This window comes from Mobula hypostoma, chromosome 22 (assembly GCF_963921235.1).
Source record: "Mobula hypostoma chromosome 22, sMobHyp1.1, whole genome shotgun sequence".
In the NCBI taxonomy this organism is placed as follows: Eukaryota; Metazoa; Chordata; class Chondrichthyes; order Myliobatiformes; family Myliobatidae; genus Mobula; species Mobula hypostoma.
The window spans coordinates 40,304,241-40,324,286 of record NC_086118.1 but is presented as its reverse complement, the minus strand read 5'-3'; the positions used below and the strand labels follow the sequence as shown (position 1 = coordinate 40,324,286).

At 35.9% G+C, this 20,046-nt stretch overlaps 3 protein-coding genes across 17 annotated transcripts in view; 1 reads left to right on the top strand and 2 right to left on the bottom strand.

Annotated features, from left to right (window-relative positions):
• The window catches only part of LOC134360299 (archaemetzincin-2), a 144,835-nt gene that overhangs the window by 67,678 nt on the left and 57,111 nt on the right, over nucleotides 1–20,046 (bottom strand). The gene's annotated exons all lie outside the window — the stretch shown is intronic.
• Nucleotides 1–20,046, top strand: part of LOC134360296 (monocarboxylate transporter 7-like) — a 44,513-nt gene that overhangs the window by 7,515 nt on the left and 16,952 nt on the right. For 4 of the 13 annotated variants that reach the window (XM_063074493.1, XM_063074492.1, XM_063074491.1 and 1 more), the window contains 2 exons: nucleotides 1,396–1,646; nucleotides 18,680–18,823. In XM_063074493.1, the coding sequence (XP_062930563.1) occupies nucleotides 1,412–1,646; nucleotides 18,680–18,823 (379 nt within the window). In that variant the 5' untranslated portion in view covers nucleotides 1,396–1,411. Of the gene's footprint in view, nucleotides 1–1,395; nucleotides 1,647–1,972; nucleotides 2,105–8,889; nucleotides 9,162–9,861; nucleotides 10,881–18,679; nucleotides 18,824–20,046 lie in introns of those variants that run through there. The other 9 variants (XM_063074498.1, XM_063074496.1, XM_063074494.1 and 6 more) reach the window with 9 other exon arrangements.
• arsg (arylsulfatase G) overlaps nucleotides 1–20,046 on the bottom strand; it is a 204,550-nt gene that overhangs the window by 169,400 nt on the left and 15,104 nt on the right. For 2 of the 3 annotated variants that reach the window (XM_063074487.1, XM_063074488.1), the window contains exon 1: nucleotides 1,947–2,082. The exons of the other annotated variant lie outside the window; for it this stretch is intronic. The gene's annotated coding sequence lies outside the window, so the exon portion shown is untranslated. Of the gene's footprint in view, nucleotides 1–1,946; nucleotides 2,083–20,046 lie in introns of those variants that run through there. 3 annotated transcript variants of the gene reach the window in all.

Sequence of the window (20,046 nt, the reverse complement as noted above, 5' to 3'; positions counted from 1 at the left end):
GGATGTGATAGAGGCTGATACCATAGAGACATTTAAGGGACTCTTAGAGAGGCACATGGACATAGGAAAAATAGGGGGTTATGGGCTGTGTGGAGGGACTGATCATTATGCGAGTTTGTGGAGGTCAGCACAACATCATGGGCCAAGAGCCCGTACTGTGCTCTAATGTTCTATTTTCTAGTAACATGTTGTGGATAAAGAGGAACCAGCAAATGTTTGATATCCAGAAGGCTTTAAAGTATCATATCAAAGGATATTATGGATAACAAAAGCTCATGGTGCAAGAGATGACACGTTAATATGGATGGAAGTTTGGCTGGCTAAGAGGAACCATAGTAGGGATAAATAGAATGATGTGACAAGTGTGCCAAAGGAATTGGACTTAGGCCTTAGCTTTTCAGAATTTACATTGAAACTGGTTTCTCTCGGTAAGATTGAGGCAATATAGTTAAGAAAGCAATTGTGAAGAGGATATAATAGGGCTAGGAGGGATATAAATAGGTCAACTGGAATGCAAAGGTCTGACAAAATCTGAATCCTTTTAGTTTGGCAAAAAAAGTAAAAAGCATGTCATCAAAATCATGAGACAATGTAAATATCTGGTGCTTGATTCAAAAAGCTAATCTATGCAGCAATTATGGGGGAAAAAAAGATTGGGTTTTATTATTGCTAAAGGAACTGAACAGAAAATTAGGGAGGTATTAATTCAGTAATAGGGCACTAGTGAGACCACATCTGGAGTACCATGAACAATACTGGTGGTCTTATTTAACGGAAGCCCTTAATGAATTTGAAGAGATTTAAAGGCTTAGTAGAATAAACCTAGAAATGACAAGTTACAAGTTATCTTGTGAGAAAAGGTTGGACATGCTCAGTTTCTATTTACTGGAGTTAACGTTGGAGTTGACTTCATTGGAATGTGTAAGATTCTGAGGCTTCTTTACAAGATGTGAATAAGGATGTTTCTTGTGGAGATCCTAGAATGAGAGGTGCCCAATTAAGGCAAAAATGAGGAAAACTTCTGAGAATAGCAAATTGTGGAATTGACTTCCTCAGAAGATAATGGAAACTGTTTTTTAACATCTTTAAGGCAGGTAGAGAGATAGTACATAAAACAAGGAGATGGAAGTTTATTGGGGTGAGATGGAAGTTTATTGGGGTGAGATGGAAGTTTATTGGGGTGAGATGGAAGTTTATTGGGGTTAGATGAACATGTGGATTTGAGGTTGCGACCAGATCATCCACAATTTTAATGAATTACAAAGCAAGCTTAGAGGGCCCTCTCAAATTTGCACAACTGTATTATTATGGTAGCACTGTCATGTGCATGTAACACTAAATGTGAAATAGGAAGATTTGAATTTAAAAACTGAAATATCTTATTTCTAAATGCAGAGAACAAACTGTGGAAATGACAGTTTTCAAGGAAAACACAGGAGGATGGACAACAAATGTTTACACAAAGACACCAGACGGAGGCTGGGGCTGGATCACAGCCATTGCCTTCTTTTTCACAGAAGTCCTCACATATGGCATAATTAAGTCATTTGGTGTTTTCTTTTATGACTTAATGAATTACTTCGATGAGTCCAACAGCAGAGTATCCTGGATATTATCCATCGCTGTGTTTGTAATGATGTTTACAGGTAAGGAAAACTTTTAAGTATCTGGATCATATTTTTGATTAACGTTCATCTTCCTGATTTTAAATAGAATTAACTTTGGCTGAGAATCTAGCAATAGCCTACAAGAGTCCATTTTCACCACTAGCAAACTAAGTAATTGGGCTTGGCATGTACATCAGAAGCAGTACAGAGAAATTAAAAAGCTGCAATCCCACACTTGATATCATTTGTTATAATTTAAGCTTTTAAAAGTACAGTTCTGGTAAAAGAAAAGTTCCAGAATTACTAAAGTGTTTTCTATTTCTTTTCCAAAGTCATTACCTGTTGAAATTTAGATTGGAATAAACGTTTCTGTCACCACTGCTAGTCGTCTTCATGACACTAGCCTGAAACAATTATGGAACGTTCTTCTTCCAGCCACAGTTGGTGAGGGTAAAGGAGGAAGAAATGTGCTCTGAATAGAACAAAAAACGAACGCAGTAAGGATATATGTAAATATTGAATGAAGAGTTTAAGAAGATCATTTTAATCAGATTATTAATACCCAATAGAGTATTTCAAATAATTTGAAGTAATTTCTTTGCATGGAGGTGAATGAGTTAATTAAATGATTCAAATAATCCAATATATATATAGAGCAACAAATCCAAATAGTCCAATTATTAAAAGTAACTGACTTCAAATTAAGAGTGGGTGTATTTCAGTTTGAATAGTATAGGTATATTCTGATCAGCAAGCCAGGATGATTATGATCTCTGTGCTTTATGGAATATCAGATAAATATCAAATATACTCCATATTCTGCATCTTCACAACTGACATACAATTAGGAAGGTTGCATAAAACATTTGTATGTGAACTTTTATAGGTAGAAGAATACTTGATTTTGTATTGCCTCCCAAAATGTCTTAACAAGAACAATGAACTTCTGTAGTGTTAGTCTTTCATCATTTCCACATTCCTTTTAGTTTTGAAATTTGTCCTAACATTAATTCTTAAAATCTCAAAATAGTTGTTTACATCTATCTTATTATTTTATATACATTTATTTTTTTCCTTCTCAGATCCACTTTTTTTATCCTACATTTCTGATTGATTAATTAATTGTATTAGCTGCAATCTCTTTCTGTCCTTTTTTCAATAAATGGAGACATTGAACACTTTGACAGGACAAATAAACAGTAGAGCACAGTGAAAATGCAGCAACTCAGTCAGATCAAGATAAGATGCTACAACAATATGCCTTAATAATGTCCTAGGATATTCACAGAGATGTGGACATCAAGGGTTTTGAAGATAGCCTGAAAGGAGGGAAGCAGGTGAGAATCCTAGGCTTATATAATAGAGAACATTTTCACATAATTATGTAGGCCTAGAATTACATACTGAGAATGGTACAAATTTGGATAAATGAAGATTTGAAGAAAATGCAGAAAAGTAGTAATAGATGAGGTGTACTTGTTGTGGGAAGGCATGAATAGCAGGGGCTTGAGTGAGCTGAAAATGAAAAGATGGAGAAAAGTCAAGAGCACTGGGCTGATGGAGTCTGGAATTAATGGTAAAACGGATGTGACATTTCATTGAGACAGATGGCTAAAGTGACGGAGTGAATAGTTAGCAATATATGGGAGAGTGGATATGGAATTGAAGGCTTAACTAGATCTTGAACAGTGTGTTAAAATCGTTAATAACCCAAATAGGGTGGAATTCATGATGAATTTATTAAGAATATCAGCAGTAATATTGGAATAGAAAGACCAACATCAAACTCAGGCTGACAGCACTGAGGGGGATTGGTTAGGATAGAGCTCAGTTGGCATTAACATAACTGTAGATGTTGAAGATGCTATCAAGATCCTTCATATTGATAAATGTAGAAGGGCTAAGGAAAGATCTAGGGGGTGATCAAAATCCTTGGAGATGCATGTCTGGAGATGCTTCGGTTAGTCATCCAAGTAAAAAAGAACCAAGAAACGACATACAGTCCCTGTCAAGAGATCTTTGACCTGAAAAATTATCTGTTTCATTCTCCATTGGTGCCTGACCAGAATACTTAACAGCATTTTCAATTTCAATTCAGATTTACAATATCTTCAGATCAGTTTGGAAAGAAGTGTAGAAGAAAAAAAGCTGAAGTGTTTTCTTGGAGGGGTGTGGGTATATGGCAATTGTTTAAAAACTATCACAGTCCTCATAAGGGATAACATTAGAAGAATGTTTAAATGAAGAATTGAACAAAACAACATAAAAGGATAATCAACACTATTGACTGTGTACTATAAATCTTTGAACCATGCAAGAGAGATGCAAAGAACTACAGTAATAATAGTGGGAATTTTAATTAACCTAATATTAGCAGCCAATATAACGGACACAGAATTCCTGCGTTACATTCAGGAAGACTATGACACAGTTAATAATACGCCAAACATAAAAGACAATTTCAGATTTGGTTTTGGGAAATAAAGCTGGGTCGATGGTAGAAGTATTACACTGTTATTGAACAAGGCAAAGATTGGTTCTAAATTCTGGTAAACCTAATTTCACTAGCTGAGAAGTGATTTAATGAGAGGGTAAATCAGTCTTGCAGCAATGGGAAGGAAGCATTTGAGTAGGAGATTCAGGTTGTTCAGGGTAAACATATTCTTAAAAAAAATTACTCTTGCCAAATCTAGAGCTACATGGATGACAAGATACATAGGTAGTAGGATGGCATAAAAAAGGAAACTTATTTCAGATACCGCGTTAACGTGCTAGAAAGCTTGGAATAGCATAGAAAGTACAAAACTGAAATTAATGGAAAATTAAGAAAAGTAGTATAATATTGGAAAGTAGATTTTAAAAGGCAATGAGATTTTGTAAGTGCATAAAGACCAAGGCCATAACTAATCAACCCATTATACTACAATCTAAACAAGAAACAGGGGTTATGCTAAAATTGTATATAATACTGAATGGACCACAGATTCAATACTCCTACATTTCTATTCACATTACAGGAAAATGTGATTACATTAGATGATGCAGAGGTGTGTAAATATGTTAACAGGACTGGAGCATTGTAGCTATGAGTGGTGATCAGAATCAGGTTTATTATCACCGGCATGTGACATGAAATTTGTTAACTTAGCAGCAGCAGCTCAATGCAATACATAATCTAGCAGAGAGAGAAAAAAATAAATAAAATAAAATAAAATGTAATAAATTATGTACATTGAATACATTTTTTTAAATGTGCAAAAACAGAAATACTGTATATTAAAAAAAAGTGAGGTAGTGTCCAAAGCTTCAATGTCGGATGGCAGAGGGGAAGAAGCCGTTCCTGAATCGCTGAGTGTGTGCCTTCAGGTTTCTGTATCTCCTACCTGAAGGTCACAGTGAGAAAAGGGCATGCCCTGGGTGCTGGAGGTCCTTAATAATGGGCACTGTCTTTCTGATTGGATATGAATTTTGACAGAGGAAATATTTAAGTGAATTTAAAAACTGAAGGTCCTACACAAGGTTAATAGGAAGGAATTATTTCCCTTAGAAAGTTCAAAAACCAGGATTTGAAGTAATTGGTCGAAAGATTAGAGGGGAGATGAAGAAGTTATTTTACACTCAAAGACTGACATAGGGGTACCAGCGTAGCGCAGCAGTTATTGCAATGCTATTACCGCACAAGGCATCTGAGTTCAATTCTGGCATCTGCTTGAAGAAAGTTTGTATGTTCTTCCCCTGACCACGTGGGTTTCCTCCCACAGTCCAAAGACTTACTAGTTACGCAAACACGAGGAATTCTGCAGATGCTGGAAATTCAAGCAACACACATCAAAGTTGCTGGTGAACGCAGAAGGCCAGGCAGCATCTCTCGGAAGAGGTACAGTAAACGTTTCGGGCCGAGACCCTTCGTCAGGACTAACTGAAAGAAGAGCTAGTAAGAGATTTGAGAGGGGGAGGGGGAGGGGGAAGATCCAAAATGATTGGAGAAGACAGGAGGGGGAGGGACGGAGCCAAGAGCTGGACAGTTGATTGGCAGAAGGGATATGAGAGGATCATGGGACAGGAGGCCTCCCCCCCCCCCCTTTTCTTTCTCCCTAGGCCTCCTGTCCCATGATCCTCTCATATCCCTTTTGCCAATCAACTGTCCAGCTCTTGGCTCCGTCCCTCCCCCTCCTGTCTTCTCCAATCATTTTGGATCTCCCCCTCCCCCTCAAATCTCTTACTAGCTCTTCTTTCAGTTAGTCCTGACGAAGGGTCTCGGCCTGAAACGTCGACTGTACCTCTTCTTAGAGATGCTGCCTGGCCTGCTGCATTCACCAGCAACTTTGATGTGTGTGACTTACTAGTTAGTAGGTTTATTAATTATTGTAAATTGTCCTGAGAGGTATATTGTTTAGATGGAGAGTTTTAAACATCAAAGGCAGCTGAAAGTCAAATCTCTTCCAAAAGATTCATCTTGTTAAGTACTGTTTGGATGACACAAACACATATTCCTAAAATATTTTATATCAATGGAAAATCTACCTTTGCCTATGCACTCTTCATTGTGAATACCCACTTTATATTTAAATAATAAGTGACAAACTAAACTTTTTCTACTGGAAGAGATTAGAGGCTGATAATTATAAAAACAGCCTCATGAATTTTCTTTTTTTGAGAAGAGAGCAACACTTGTAAATAAAGAGCTGCTGCATATTCTGGAATAAAATGCAGTTTGGCTAGTGAACAAATAGAGCAATAGAATGCTATTAATTTCATGGGCCAGAACCGTGATAACTTTCATTGCTGAATACAAATTTCTTGGCAGTTTTGGCATTATTGTAAACCCACTCCTTGGATATATTTGTGTTCATGGATTGGAAATAGCAGAAAATGGCATTATCACATTATAAACAAAACAATAAAATCCTTTACAGAAATGTTTGTGTTTGCATTCCCCAACGATATTTGACCTGTTAATTGGTGAACTCATGGATGTCATTGGGAACAGATTTATATTTTGCTGATTAATTTGATATGTGATTGAATAATTTTATATTTCAATGAAATTGGATAATGGATAACAATGGCATGTCCTCCAACTGATTGAGAAATTCAATAATTTACTAAAAATGTTGTCTAATCTTTTGTAATAAATCTATCAACTTTACATTATCGTTGATAAAACTGCAAGAACTGGCCTGTTCTGGCTGGCATAATAAAGGATATGAAGGCACCAGAGCGCATGCAAAATTAATGATGCCAAAACTGCATGGTTATACCCATCAGGTAAAGATGAACTATATGCGCCTCTTCTCTTGAAACATGAAAGCCAAGGGTAATACAATAGAGGTCTTGACAACTATTGTAGTCTTTAATCAGTAAGCAGAAATGATGATTCTATTTTTGGGAAAGTACAAAATCACAGGCCTGCAGGTGGTGGTCAGTGAGAGATCAAATATATTTAAAAAATGCTTCAGGATCTGAAACCTGCTGTAACAGTGTAGTTGAAATCAAATGTATATATGCATTAATTGCAAAGCTAGATAAGGGAATTGAATGTCATTTTAACAGTTAGATGGTCTATTTCTGTGCCATATTCTTTAAATATTACCAGCACTTGCTGCTGTATCTGAATTTTCCATCATGTATTTAAAATGGCAGCATCAAAAACGTTTAAGATTTTACCCCCCTGCTTGCAGTCTCGCATTTATTATTTCCTGAGTATTTCAATTCGTAGACAAAAGTTCACAGTATACCAGAGTTGAAGCAGACTGGATAATTTGAATATTTTGCTTTCCTCATAATTATCCACAGGTATTGGTTGTTCTGTTCCCACCCACCCCCCACCCCCCAATCACCAGGCTTAATCTGGTCATATTAGCTATTGTTAATAGATTTTATTTTGTAGATCCATTTAAAAAAAAAGTATTTGTTTTCCACACTTTATGCAATTCTGGACTTACAGACTGCATTGAACTGAGGGCAAGAATTAAAGATTCATGAACAAGTTTACAGGAAGATAAACCGGAAATGAAAAATTTGAGCATCATGAAACAGGCACTGTTTCTTGTGGTAATGTGTTGCTAAGCTTGGCTGACTTGCTTTAGAGAATTATAAAGCAAAAGCCATTCACCTCCTCAAAATAGTGAAGAAAAATGTTAGGACAGATGGCCTTCTACAGACAAGATCCATTCTTGGGCTGCATCAGAGTGATACAGTTGTCAGCCAGTCATTGTTATGGGACTGGAGATGGAGGATACAAAGTCAGTTATTCGTCAAACTTTACCAAGCAAGAAAATTAAGAGATTATTGAGTTTCACTGTCTCCAAACAATTTTTCTTTCATTTACTCCCCTGCATTTGTTCTTTGTAAGCTGCTTTGGTTTCTCTTTATTCCACCATCTCCTTATCTTCAGTAAGCATGTTTAGTTTTAATAAATTGATAAAAAGTTATGTAGCAAATTAAAAACCACTCCTGTGTGTTGGCCTAGTGAAAAGATTCTTAATGAAAAAATATAATCAAAATTGGGTAGGTCAGTAGATGCTAGATTATATCTGGAGATTGATTCAAAAAATGAATTGAATAGAACATTAAATAACCTAGCCTTCCTATTCAGATACTATTTTTCACAAGATCACATTAGATAACAAGTAAATCATAATAATCATATAGGAAATAAAAGATAACTATGTAAATTCTAAATTTCACTTGCAGTTTCATTATTACATGTTACTGAGTGCTCTAGTTCATCTGCTAGCTTTATGTATATTACAACTTGTACATTCATTAACTTTGTCAAAACTCCATTACTTGTTGAATCTCATCACATCATTCATAAACATAGCCCCAAGCTACATGGTTCAAATACCAATACCAAGCAGTATGATGCTGATCTCTCTTTAACAATGCACTATTTATTATCTCCACCAAGTGGATGAATTCTGCATAACCCTTGCTCTGATTCACCTTTATGATATCAAGGATAAGTTAAAGAAAAACTTGTTAATAAGCTCAATTGAAACCAAATGAGAAGTTTTAGATTTCAATATACATTGTTGATTCCAGTTCAAAATATTGTGGTGAAATGCAGCTTCAATTTTATCCAGCTCAGGAAAACATTATAAAAATAACACATTTAGCCCCTTTGCATTTAGCTGCAGTAGTTAACTTGGCTAAGTATATGTGAATGGTGTATGAAATGCCTTGTGAATTTACTCCAATTATATGAAAATAATTAAGCATTGCCAAGACAACTTACAAACATAAAGATTTTGTTTTTTTTTAAATCTCTTTCCCACAGCAAAACAGGTTTCAGCTAGTGCCTGCTAAACATTCTCTTACTCCACTTCGGCTCAAGAATTTAGGTCACGAAAGAATCTGCTGAATCCTGTTAAAGTGAAACGTTAACAAACGTCAACACTGCCAGACAAAGAGAAGACTGAACAACACTTCTGTATACCAGTACAGTACCTAATGAACCACTAGAAAAAAAAATCAAGAACAGTACAAAAATCAAAGCAATTGTAATGGCTGAGTTGAATTCATAAAATGGAAGTCAGGGTTGAGTTTATTGTAAGTTCCAATCCTTAATGTTTTTAAATCGATGGACAGTGCAGCAAGCAGGATCCAAGTATTGCATGAAATACAATGCAATTTTCTTTTGGCATTCAACGGGTACAGTTTACAAACACCTAGAACAATTTTGTTAGAAAGAGGACTCGCACAATCAGCACACCTTTTCTTTTGGAAAAAAATTTAAAGTGTGTATGTGTGTGTGTATGTATATGTATGTGTGTGTTTTTGTTTGAGGGGGAGCAGGGGACAGAGTTGGTCAAAAATTAATCAAGTAATGTCGACATTATAGTTATAAATACAGTCAACCATTTACATTGCTGTGGCAAAATCAGGAGAAAGTAGTCAATTTCAGGATCTCAATCTTTCTTAAATGTATCTGAATTGACTACCAGTAAAGATCTGCTGTCAAGGAGTAAAGTTCCCCTTGCAATTGATCATTTTAGCCTGCAGTTCAAGTTGATATAATTGTCAAAGGGCTTTAATTACCAAACTAATGAGTTACTCTAAGAGAAACCAGAATTACATACATTAAACAACAGGAATTCTGCAGATGCTGGAAATTCAAGCAACACACATCAAAGTTGCTAGTGTACGCAGCAGGCCAGGCAGCATCTCTAGGAAGAGGTACAGTCGACGTTTCAGGCCGAGACCCTTCGTCAGGACAGTCCTGACGAAGGGTCTCGGCCTGAAATGTCGACTGTACCTCTTCCTAGAGATGCTGCCTGGCCTGCTGTGTTCACCAGCAACTTTGATGTGTGTTGCTTACATAAACTATTTAAGTTAAATTACATAGTGTTTAGTTTATGTGCTTCTAAAAGCAGTAGGAAAAAGTAACCATTACTCAATTGCATTACTGTACAAAGTGAAAGCGTTATGTTAATCTGAGACTTTCAGTGATTAGAAAGGGTAGCTTGATTTACAATTGCTGAAATCATGAAAATCAAATGCATTTTTTTTTAAATCAAGTGTTGCAACATCAGGTTGCTGCCCATGTTGTGTGTTTTCTTTCATTTTATTCTAAAAATGCAATGATTTCAATAAATTATTGATCCAAACTCATTATAATCTCTTAAAATATCTAATCTACCTGTTAAACATTTGGTTTTTTAGATTTTTTCCTTTAGGGTTTCAATATCTATGTATATTTTAATAAAGTTTTCATCCTCAAAAAACTGAAGCTTAAGTGCACTTTTGGATAAGCAATTTTTCAAGCTTAATTTAATTGGCCCCATATCATCTCTTGGAGCATGAATTGGATGAAGGTTGGGGAGGGCAAGTGAAAATGTCCCTTCACCTCTCCTAGAAATATATATCCAAGCATTTAATTTGGACAGAATAAGTAGTTTTTTTTAAAGCCTTCAAGCCTTATCCGCAATTCCAATAGATTAAAACTGATCTTCAATTGTAATTGCAAATATTAGTCTTGGTTCCATGTGTTTGTGTTTTAATTTATCTGCTCCTATACAGAATAGCTTAAAAGGTATGTAGATTAAAAAATGTGTACCATATCTGCACTAGATACATTGGTGACAATTCAACTAATGTTTTGTTTTTCTTCTCTTATTCTTTTCTTCCTCCTCACCAAAAGTTTATTTTTGACCCCTTCCCTCTAGGTCTCCCGTGCCACTTACTCTATGCCCGAAGAGAAGGTGGACAGCCGATCTGATCCCAGAGTCCTAACAATGCTGCTATGCGACTGGCTGCTAGGAGTTGTGCGTGAGTGGCACAGGGCATGTGTGCGTGTGTGTATGTGTGTGTGCGCGTGTGTTTTTTTCCTCTTTGTGAAAAACACCAGTGTCAATCTTTACCACCTCAGATACATTCATTGGAATTTCAATCTTACCAAAGGCTGAATGCCTTACAGCATTTCCTCTTGAGTTTCTACTCATTTCCACTTTCCTCTGCTGTCTCTTTCTCTCGCCTTTTTGTGATTTCTCTCCTTGTGAACTTGCACATTGTGTACTTTTGAGGATGAATCTGAACTATACCATTGCAGAAATTGTATTATATACCTGTACTCTACATTTGTGCTGGTTAGATCAACTGCATGCGCCAAAATACCAATGTTTTACTCTTGTTTTATTCTTTCCAAACATGTTAGGTCTACGAATTGCATTGTATAAACCATGGTGATTATGAATTGTAATATATTGTGCAAGGACAAACAAGTGGCATACTTTGTCCAGCAAAACAGGGTTTGGGCTCTTTTAGCATGCCACTTGATTTCCTATTCCAAACCAGTTTGTCCTGAGGCTACATATACCTTTTGTGGGCCAGAGCCGAGAAATTTGGGCCTGTGTATTACCTTCAATTAACAATTTACGTAGCTCAAAGTTAGTTGGGAGAAGCAGGAGTGCTTGGTTTCCCAACACTCTTTCCCTCCTCATTTGGATTGTTTGAAAAGATCTTGTATTTATCACTATAAGTTGATTAGGATCAAATTTTGCTAAACTTCTACAAACCAGGAAACAACCTGCTGAATTTTCAGTTTATTGACCACTTATTGCACATATTCAAATTTACATTTTAATTCATAGCCGTACATCTGGTAACGCTTAAAATCCTGATACATCTCAAAGGCCTTTGCTATTCTTCAAATAAATCAATTCTTCCATCAGTATGTTTCAAAACAAGATGCTCCGATAACATGGAAATTTTCCTGCTTTTAATACAGAATGGCAAATTAATTAATTTGCTATTTATGCTTAATAGTATAAAATTACTGCTTTCTAGCAGTGATCAACAGGCTTAATTTTCTTACTACTTTTTACCAACATTAAAAATCCACACCTCGCTTCCAGTAGAAGGGAATTGGTGCCTTTATTTACTCTTCATTTTTGGTCTGGTTATCGTCCAGGTATGGTCCAGTGCTTGAAATTAGCCATTCATTTCCCCCTGCCAATTCTGTTCTGTGCTACTTAAGCATTTAAGTAGGAACAGATAGGTGGTAATTTTAAGTTAGATGCTTATAAACTTAGCCTCAGCTCTTTTAAGTTTCTGGGCCTGGCCGTGTAAATAATACATTGTAAATAGTGTAAAACAGTGCTTTGTTGGTCTAAATCTGACAGGCAAGAACCCAACCTAGATCATTACTGTTAGTTTATGGGGTTGAGATTGAATAACCAGAATGATTCACGTATACTCAAGAAAGGAATTTATGGGCTGAATGTGTTACGGATATTTGATCTAGAACTCTCTGTAGAAAAGATAAAAGGAATACTAACAAACTAAGTGTTCAGTGCATCTAATCAATGCAAAGTAGCAATAAGCAGAAATTTAAACAATCAAGCTTAAACAACAACTAAGTCCACTCAATTTTGATCAGTGAGAAACAAAGAGTTCATTCAACTATTCGAGGCAGTCCTTAGTGATTGAGGAACTTTTCAGCATTGCAAAAGAGGCATGGTAGATGTTAGTGACACTATAGAGCTGCTGTCTCACAGCGCCAGTCAGGTTCACTCCTAACTTCTGCTATCTGTGGAGTTTACATATTTTCCCCTTGACCACATAGATGTCCTTTGGAATCTTTGGTTTCCTTCCACATGCCAAAGATGTGTGGTTTGTTAGGTAAATGGCCACTGTGAACTGCCCCTAGTGTGTTTGTGAATAGTAGCATCTGTGAAAATTCAGGGGAATGTGTGGAGAAATAAATAGGATTATTGCAAATGGATGTTTGATGGTTGACAAGATTTGCAAGGTTTATGGGCCCGTTCACATGCTACATGACCCTCTACAGGTCATTGTCTTTCCATTCCTTAACGATTTAACAAAGTTAAAGAGTCAAACTAGTGGAAGGTAAACTGTTGTTGGAAAATACATCAGTTACTTCCACAAAGAATATAAAATTGTTTCAAGGAAGCAGATGTGACTTTAAAAAGATAGAATTAAAAAGGCCAAAAGCCTTCCTCAAATATAAATATTCTTGCCCTATTTATAATTGTTTTGCCAAAAAGTTATGATTGTCTAAAACATGATTTGTTCAACACAAAAAACAATTTCTTGCATGTTTATAACTTGACAATTTACTTAGTACATCTAGTGAATGTGGTTTTAATTTTAAACAAATTTCCAAGCAGTTATAAAGAAACCATTTATAACTGGGTAAAGGGAGAAAAAAAAACAGGGTGCTTACAAATACCAACAAATTTCAAGACAAGCCTTTTGGCATAACATCAGGAGCCAAATGGCCTGTCCAGTGCTGTACTGTTTTATGTTCTAAAATCTTAGTTCCTTATCTACACTCCATGAGACTTTTGATCTAATTTATATAAATAAGATGAAGAAAGCCCCTGTAGAATTAGTAATAACTACAATTCAGACTTTGGATTATTAAAGATAATGTGGAATGAGTTTTGAGATTCAGTTGGGAAGAAAGTAAGTAGGATTGTAAGCAACAATGTTTTGGGGTGAAAGTGCACTATTACTAAAACACAGAAAACACTTTTAGTAAATCTGGGTGCTATATTAGTGAATTTTTTAGCAAGACAGATCTTGACAGCAATCATTGTGCAATGCTGTTTTGAAGTCATGCTGCCACTTTGGGGATCACAAACCCAGCAAAAGCCCTCCCCAGAAAAGACTACGAACCAATACTACTTCAAACAGTTATCCACTTTTTACGGATTGGTTATTTAGTTGACTTCTCTTGCTTGTTGTTCCTTTTCATTGTTCTTTCAAGTTACATAAGCATTTTCAGGGTGAGACAGGTGTTGGAGGACTTTACCTTGACGTCAACCATTCTCCTTAAATTAGCTGTTATCAGACATGAATGTATTGGTAGACATTTACCTTGTATTACTTGGCATGCGCATTGCCAGAAGAGATGGTGGAGGACATATCCATTCAGACTAGTTAAGTCATGTTCTCACTTGAACCTTGGTAAACAAGAGAGGATACATCTCTATAAAAGGACTTCCGTACTGAAATCTACTGTATATTACAGCCACAAATGCCATTACAGGCTGTCATGAAGACCTTGGCAAGTAACTTATAGGCAACTTGTTATTGCTCTTTCCAGGCTGGTGAAAAAAAGAACACAGTGATTTTCTTTAGAGTTAATTTTAGCCAAATGCTTTGAAGTGGGAGTGTCACTACCAGCTGATCCATTGGCAGCACTATTATAACAACTATGTGCTTGCTACACACTCATTGAAAATCATGCTGCCACACAAAATCGGAGTAAAGATCACTAGAATGCAGAAATGGGTCTTAAGTTGTGGACTGATCCAGAGAAGCCCTGCAGCACCTGGCAGAGAAGTTGTCAAGATTCTACACAAGCCCAAAATCATGAGGGTAAAACCTTGCCACCAGCTATACGACGAAAGGTTTAAGGGCACAAGAAGGGATGGTCAATTGAAGAAATTCTGCCTGGCTAAATTATTTTTCATTAAAAAAAGACATCCAAGAGCATTACTAGTAACTACAAACCAGATTTTCTACTTATTAAGTCCCACAACTTGTCTTCTTTCACTTTAATGTTAGCACGTGCAGGTCAGTGACCAAATGCACTATGAAATAGTGTGATAAACAAAACGTAGATTTAATAGATCTAAATTGAAAACAAAGATAAAGTTAATATATGTGTAGGAAATGGAGTATATCTGAAGACCTTCCTAGGTGCCCTGTGGATTCAGAACCCCTCCTGCAGCAAGATCTCTACAACAGTATTTGAGAATCTTGGAATCCAATATTGTGAGATTTCTCTAGGCAAACAATGTTTCATAAGTTAGATTTATTTCTTGCCAGGAGCAGCTCTGGATATAGTAGTATGCAAAAGCCTTTTGGCACATATACATATAGCTAAGGTGCCCAAGTATTTCGTACAGTACTGTACTAAATATTTACCGATATTAACAAAAACTTAACATTTGCAGGTATTGCTGTTTTAAGAGCATATAGAGGATGGAGATGGATGTCTTTCCACCATTTGCTTCAAATCAAATCAAAATTAACCCATGCAGGAACTGATATAAAAACAGTTTACAGTACTGTGCAAAAGCCTTAGACACCATAGCTATAAATACATGCCTACGACTTTCACGCAGTACTCTATGTCAAAGCTTCTTTTTAGCAGTGCAGACCTAGTTTTAATTCAAAGTAGCCACTCAGAATACTAGGACCCCGCTGATGGATCTACCTAATGAATTACATAGAGCTAGCTGACAGATAAAATCATGGAAAGAAGCCTACGCCACCAAGTTCCTGTACAGGTTGCAATGGAATTAAAGAGGGGCTGTGAATGTTAATTTGCAAATCCCATGCCCTTGGATCTGAAAGGAAAAATGAAATAGAACTGTGGCTAAAATGGCATTCTCATAACAATGAACCAGCCAATTATATTCATCCTATTAATGACACATTTCAAATTCTTTAGATAACTTGCTAAGAGCATACTGGTGTTATTTTAATATTACCTCATTTGCATTTTTAGATGTCTAAATTTGCAACATTATTACATAGATATATGCAGTTAATCAGAACAATGTAACAGACAAAGTCCTGAGAAACTGAAAATAGTAATGGTAAACAGAAGTGCTACATCATAACTGGTCTGGTATAATTTACATTGGCAATTATAAAAGTTGTCAAAGTTGGAATCTGTTGCATATTTAGAGAAAGAAACTTGTATCAAGTCATAAATGAAACTTTTTGCCTGTTAATCCTCCAGCTTAAATACATTTCCAGCTTTAGCCCCTTGGCCCATAGAGTATTACAATTCTTGGTTAGAAATTCTCTTAAGTTTAACAAGATTTTCAGACACAGGCATAAGCAAAAATAATCCAATTATATGATTAAAATACATTCTCCAATGAAAACAGCACAAAATACTGAAATATTTGTCCAACCACAGACTGTTAAAAATGTGGCTAACAGTCATGAATGAGGTTATCTGATAGTTAGATAAATTTTAAATAAGCATTTCTTTGGACTCGTACTGATTTTTGTTCATATTTACTCCTAGTTTTACTTTTGGTCATAATACATAATATTTGAGCATAACCTTGACAATGACAGGCTATTTTCAGGTTGTGGCCACAAAGAAAGTGAATTTACAGTTGAGGAAAATTGATGCAAAACTTGAAAATATTAATTTATTTGTATGAGTATTAACTATTTTTGTCTAACCAGAAAGTCAGGAATGTATTGGTTGGTTATATTTCATTGTAGTGCAGTACTGTGTGCAGATTCATTAAGGTGAAGGTTTTCCAGTAATCTACATTATATATAGAACATTTAAAACTACAATAATGCTGTACTTAAAATTAGATAGGAAGTTTGTCAAGGAGAACAGCACCAGTAATAGTGAATTACAGTTGTTGTTGTAACAGCTTCCCCCCCACCCAACACATCCTGCCATTCCTCGTTATCTTCCCAGTTTACTTGCATTGGGCTAACTGTTAGTCCATTCCTCACCGTCTGACTGACTTTGATGTGCCATGCCTTTACCATTTAATCATGGGAATAATTTCTTGGCTCTCCCACTGCTAAACTCAAGTTTCTTGATACAAGTAGTTCAGCCAATGTGGTTAAGTCTTCTCTTGGAAGAGAATTCAGGTGCAGCAAAAACGCTGTTAGTAAGCTGGGGTCCACAGACCCCTTGCTTAATGGCATTGGTCCCTAACATATAAAAGGTTGGGAACCCTTGGCGGAGTCCAGCAATGAATTTCAGACTCCCTTAATTGATTTCACATTGAATTCCCCCAGTGTTATTGTTTTACATGCAGTATTATGAAGAATATCATAACATGCAACAGAAAGCAAAAGTAGAACAAATTTTATACAATTACATGCTAATGACAAAAATGTATTTGCTGTGTAGGTAAAGTAGTTCTGTACTACATAGAACTTTTGTTTAGATTTAATAAGAAACTGCAGCATTATTTCTGTTACTTCATGCTCCAACTTCTCACTATGGCATGAGTATATCAATTGGGTAAATAAAATTTACCATTTACCACGATGTAATGTATTGCTCTCAAAATTGTGTAACTTAGCTTAAGAATTCAAATTACTTCAGGCTCGATAGTTTTAATGACTTGTTATAATTTGATTATTTATACTTAAAACTAGGCAGCTTGCATATATCTTAAAATATTCTGGTCAGATGAACTGGAAGTGAGAGGGGTTCAAGCAATAATTTCTGTTCTACAGATGTGCCCACAAAGTTAGTGTTCATTAACTGCAAAGAACACAGCTTTCAAGAAATAGGGTAACGGGGCACTTAAGGGCATTTTAACCAATTTTTTTGATGCAGGCAATTGAGTTTTAAACTATTTGATGGGATTACAAACAGTGTCCCCAACTATTCTAATTATTTTCATCAGAAACCTTACTTGGTTTTAAAATTTTCAGTAATACTTGAGTGCACTGGTTCTAGCTGGAGATGAAAATCAGTGTCAGAAAGAAAGACGGTAGAAGCTTTGAAAAAAAACAGTAATTTTTTCATAACCACGATAGGCAGAGTGGAATGAAAGCATCCATATTTTATCTTTAAAAAGTGTGTTGTATGTTTGATATTTATATCAATGTTTTCCTTTTATAAATTACTAAACATGAATTTTTAAATTGTTACAGGGATTTGTAGGTAAATAATTATTTTGGAATAATCTTTTTATCCCTTATGAAATAGGATTTCAGTTTAATCTGCAAATGAACTTCTCTACATTCTTTTCTACTGCAAATATTTTTGTACTGCACTGTATGTTTTACACAATGCAAGTAATTCATTTATTGATCCAAGGTTTCCTTGCAAATGGACCATTAACAGAAACATCAAGCCATTGCCAAAAAATAAGAGTATTTTCTATTCACAACTATTACAATTATGGCATTATATATTTTATCACAAGCTGCTCCAATTGCTATTGGCCATCCATGAGAGATTAGTATATAACCCAAGTGTTATTCAACTTGGTGCTCACTTCAAACAGACCTAATTTAATAGAGAGAACTTGTCATTTGATTACACCAAAGCCTGTTTCTCTCACTTCAATTGGATGTTATACAAATTCTCCTTATTAAAATTTTTTTTGCATTGCTCTAAGTCTTTCTGTTCTGTATTGTATCTCAATTTTATTTTTTTGTCATCCACTTTCATTTTTCTATTTAATCATTGCTGTCGCTTATGAATCTTAGAAACTTATGACTGAAAGATGACTGGATTCTTTTGCATTTCATTTCAGTGACTTGATCCACTTAATGACTTGTATTTTTCAATTTTCATTGGGTCTTACTTGCAACATAACACTAACAAAACTGCGCATGAATACAATAGTGCTTCCAAAAATTAAACCATTTCACAGAGAATACAAGGAAGATTCTTATAAATTATTGGGCCAGGACACATATAACATAAACCCAGGATATAAATAAATTTATACACATAGACACTGAATATAAAACCATACTTCTATTCTATAAAATAGTAGAAACTTGGGAGTTTGAACTATTAAAATAATTATCTATAATGAAATCAAGCAGAAAGTTGAGCTAACATTGTTTTTCTTTCTTTACAGCCCCACTGTCCACAATACTAAGTAATCACTTTGGTTATCGCCCAGTAGTGATGCTGGGTGGACTTCTTGTTGGTTTGGGAATGATGGCAGCGTCGTTTGCACGGACAATTGTAGAAATGTACATTACTATTGGATTAGTATCAGGTAATTACTAATTCCATGTTTGCACTCAACAAATATGTTTCGCAGATTTAAACCAGCTAAACCGATGCTGCACTCTTCATTGAATTAAAATTCAGAAGGTCTGGATTCTCTCCCATTATAATTCCATTGATTGCAACTTCTCTATTGTGAATGCTAAACTTCTAAAAAGATATTGAAAATACTATCTACAATGCCTATAAAAAATATTCACCCCCCCCAGAAATTTTCATGTTTCATTGTTTAACAACAGCCAATTACAGTGGATTTAATTCTTTTGACACTGATCAGAAAAAGACTCTTATGTTGAAGCAAAAGCAGATCTCTACAAAGTGATCTAAATTAACTACAAATATAAAACACAAAATAATTGATTGCTTAAGTATTCACCCCCTTAATAAGTTAAATGGAGATTACTGTGTGCAGTCATGGTGTTTCAATTGGTTGTATTAAAAATACAATTCAATTGAATGTAGTAGGACCAAATACTGGTGAGCCAGTACCCTGGCAAAAACTATACCATGAAGACAAAAGAACACTCCAAGGAACTCTATGCAAAGGTTATCAAAAGGCACAGGTCAGGGGATGGATGCAAGCAAATTTCCAAGTCACTGATTATCCCTTGGAGTACAGTTAAGTCAATCATCAAGAAATGGACAAAATATGGCACAGCTGTGAATCTGCCTAGAGCAGGCCATTCTCAAGAACTGAATGACATTGCAAGGGGACGAGTGGGGGTGGCCACCAGGAGATCTATGACGTGTGGAGGAGTTACAAGCTTCAGTGGCTGAGATGGGAGAGACAGCACGTACAACAATTGTTGTTCGGGTGCTTCTTCATTCACAGCATTATGGGAGAGTGGTAAAAAGAAAGGCACTTTTGGAAGACAACAACTCACATGAAATCTCAGCTAGAGTTTACCAGAAGGCATGTAAGAGACTCTGAGGTCAGCTGGAAGAAGGCTGTATGGTCTGATGAAACCAAAATTGAGCTCTTTGACCATCAGACTAAACACTATGTTTGGTGTAAGACCATAAGACAAAGGAGAAGTTGGCCATTCGGCCCATCGAGTCTGCTCTGCCATTTTATCATAAGCTGATCCATTCTCCCATTTAGTCCCACTCCCCTGCCTTCTAACCATAACCTTTGATGCCCTGGCTACTCAGATACCTATCAATCTCTGCCTTAAATACACCCAATGACTTGGCCTCCACTGCCGCCCGTGG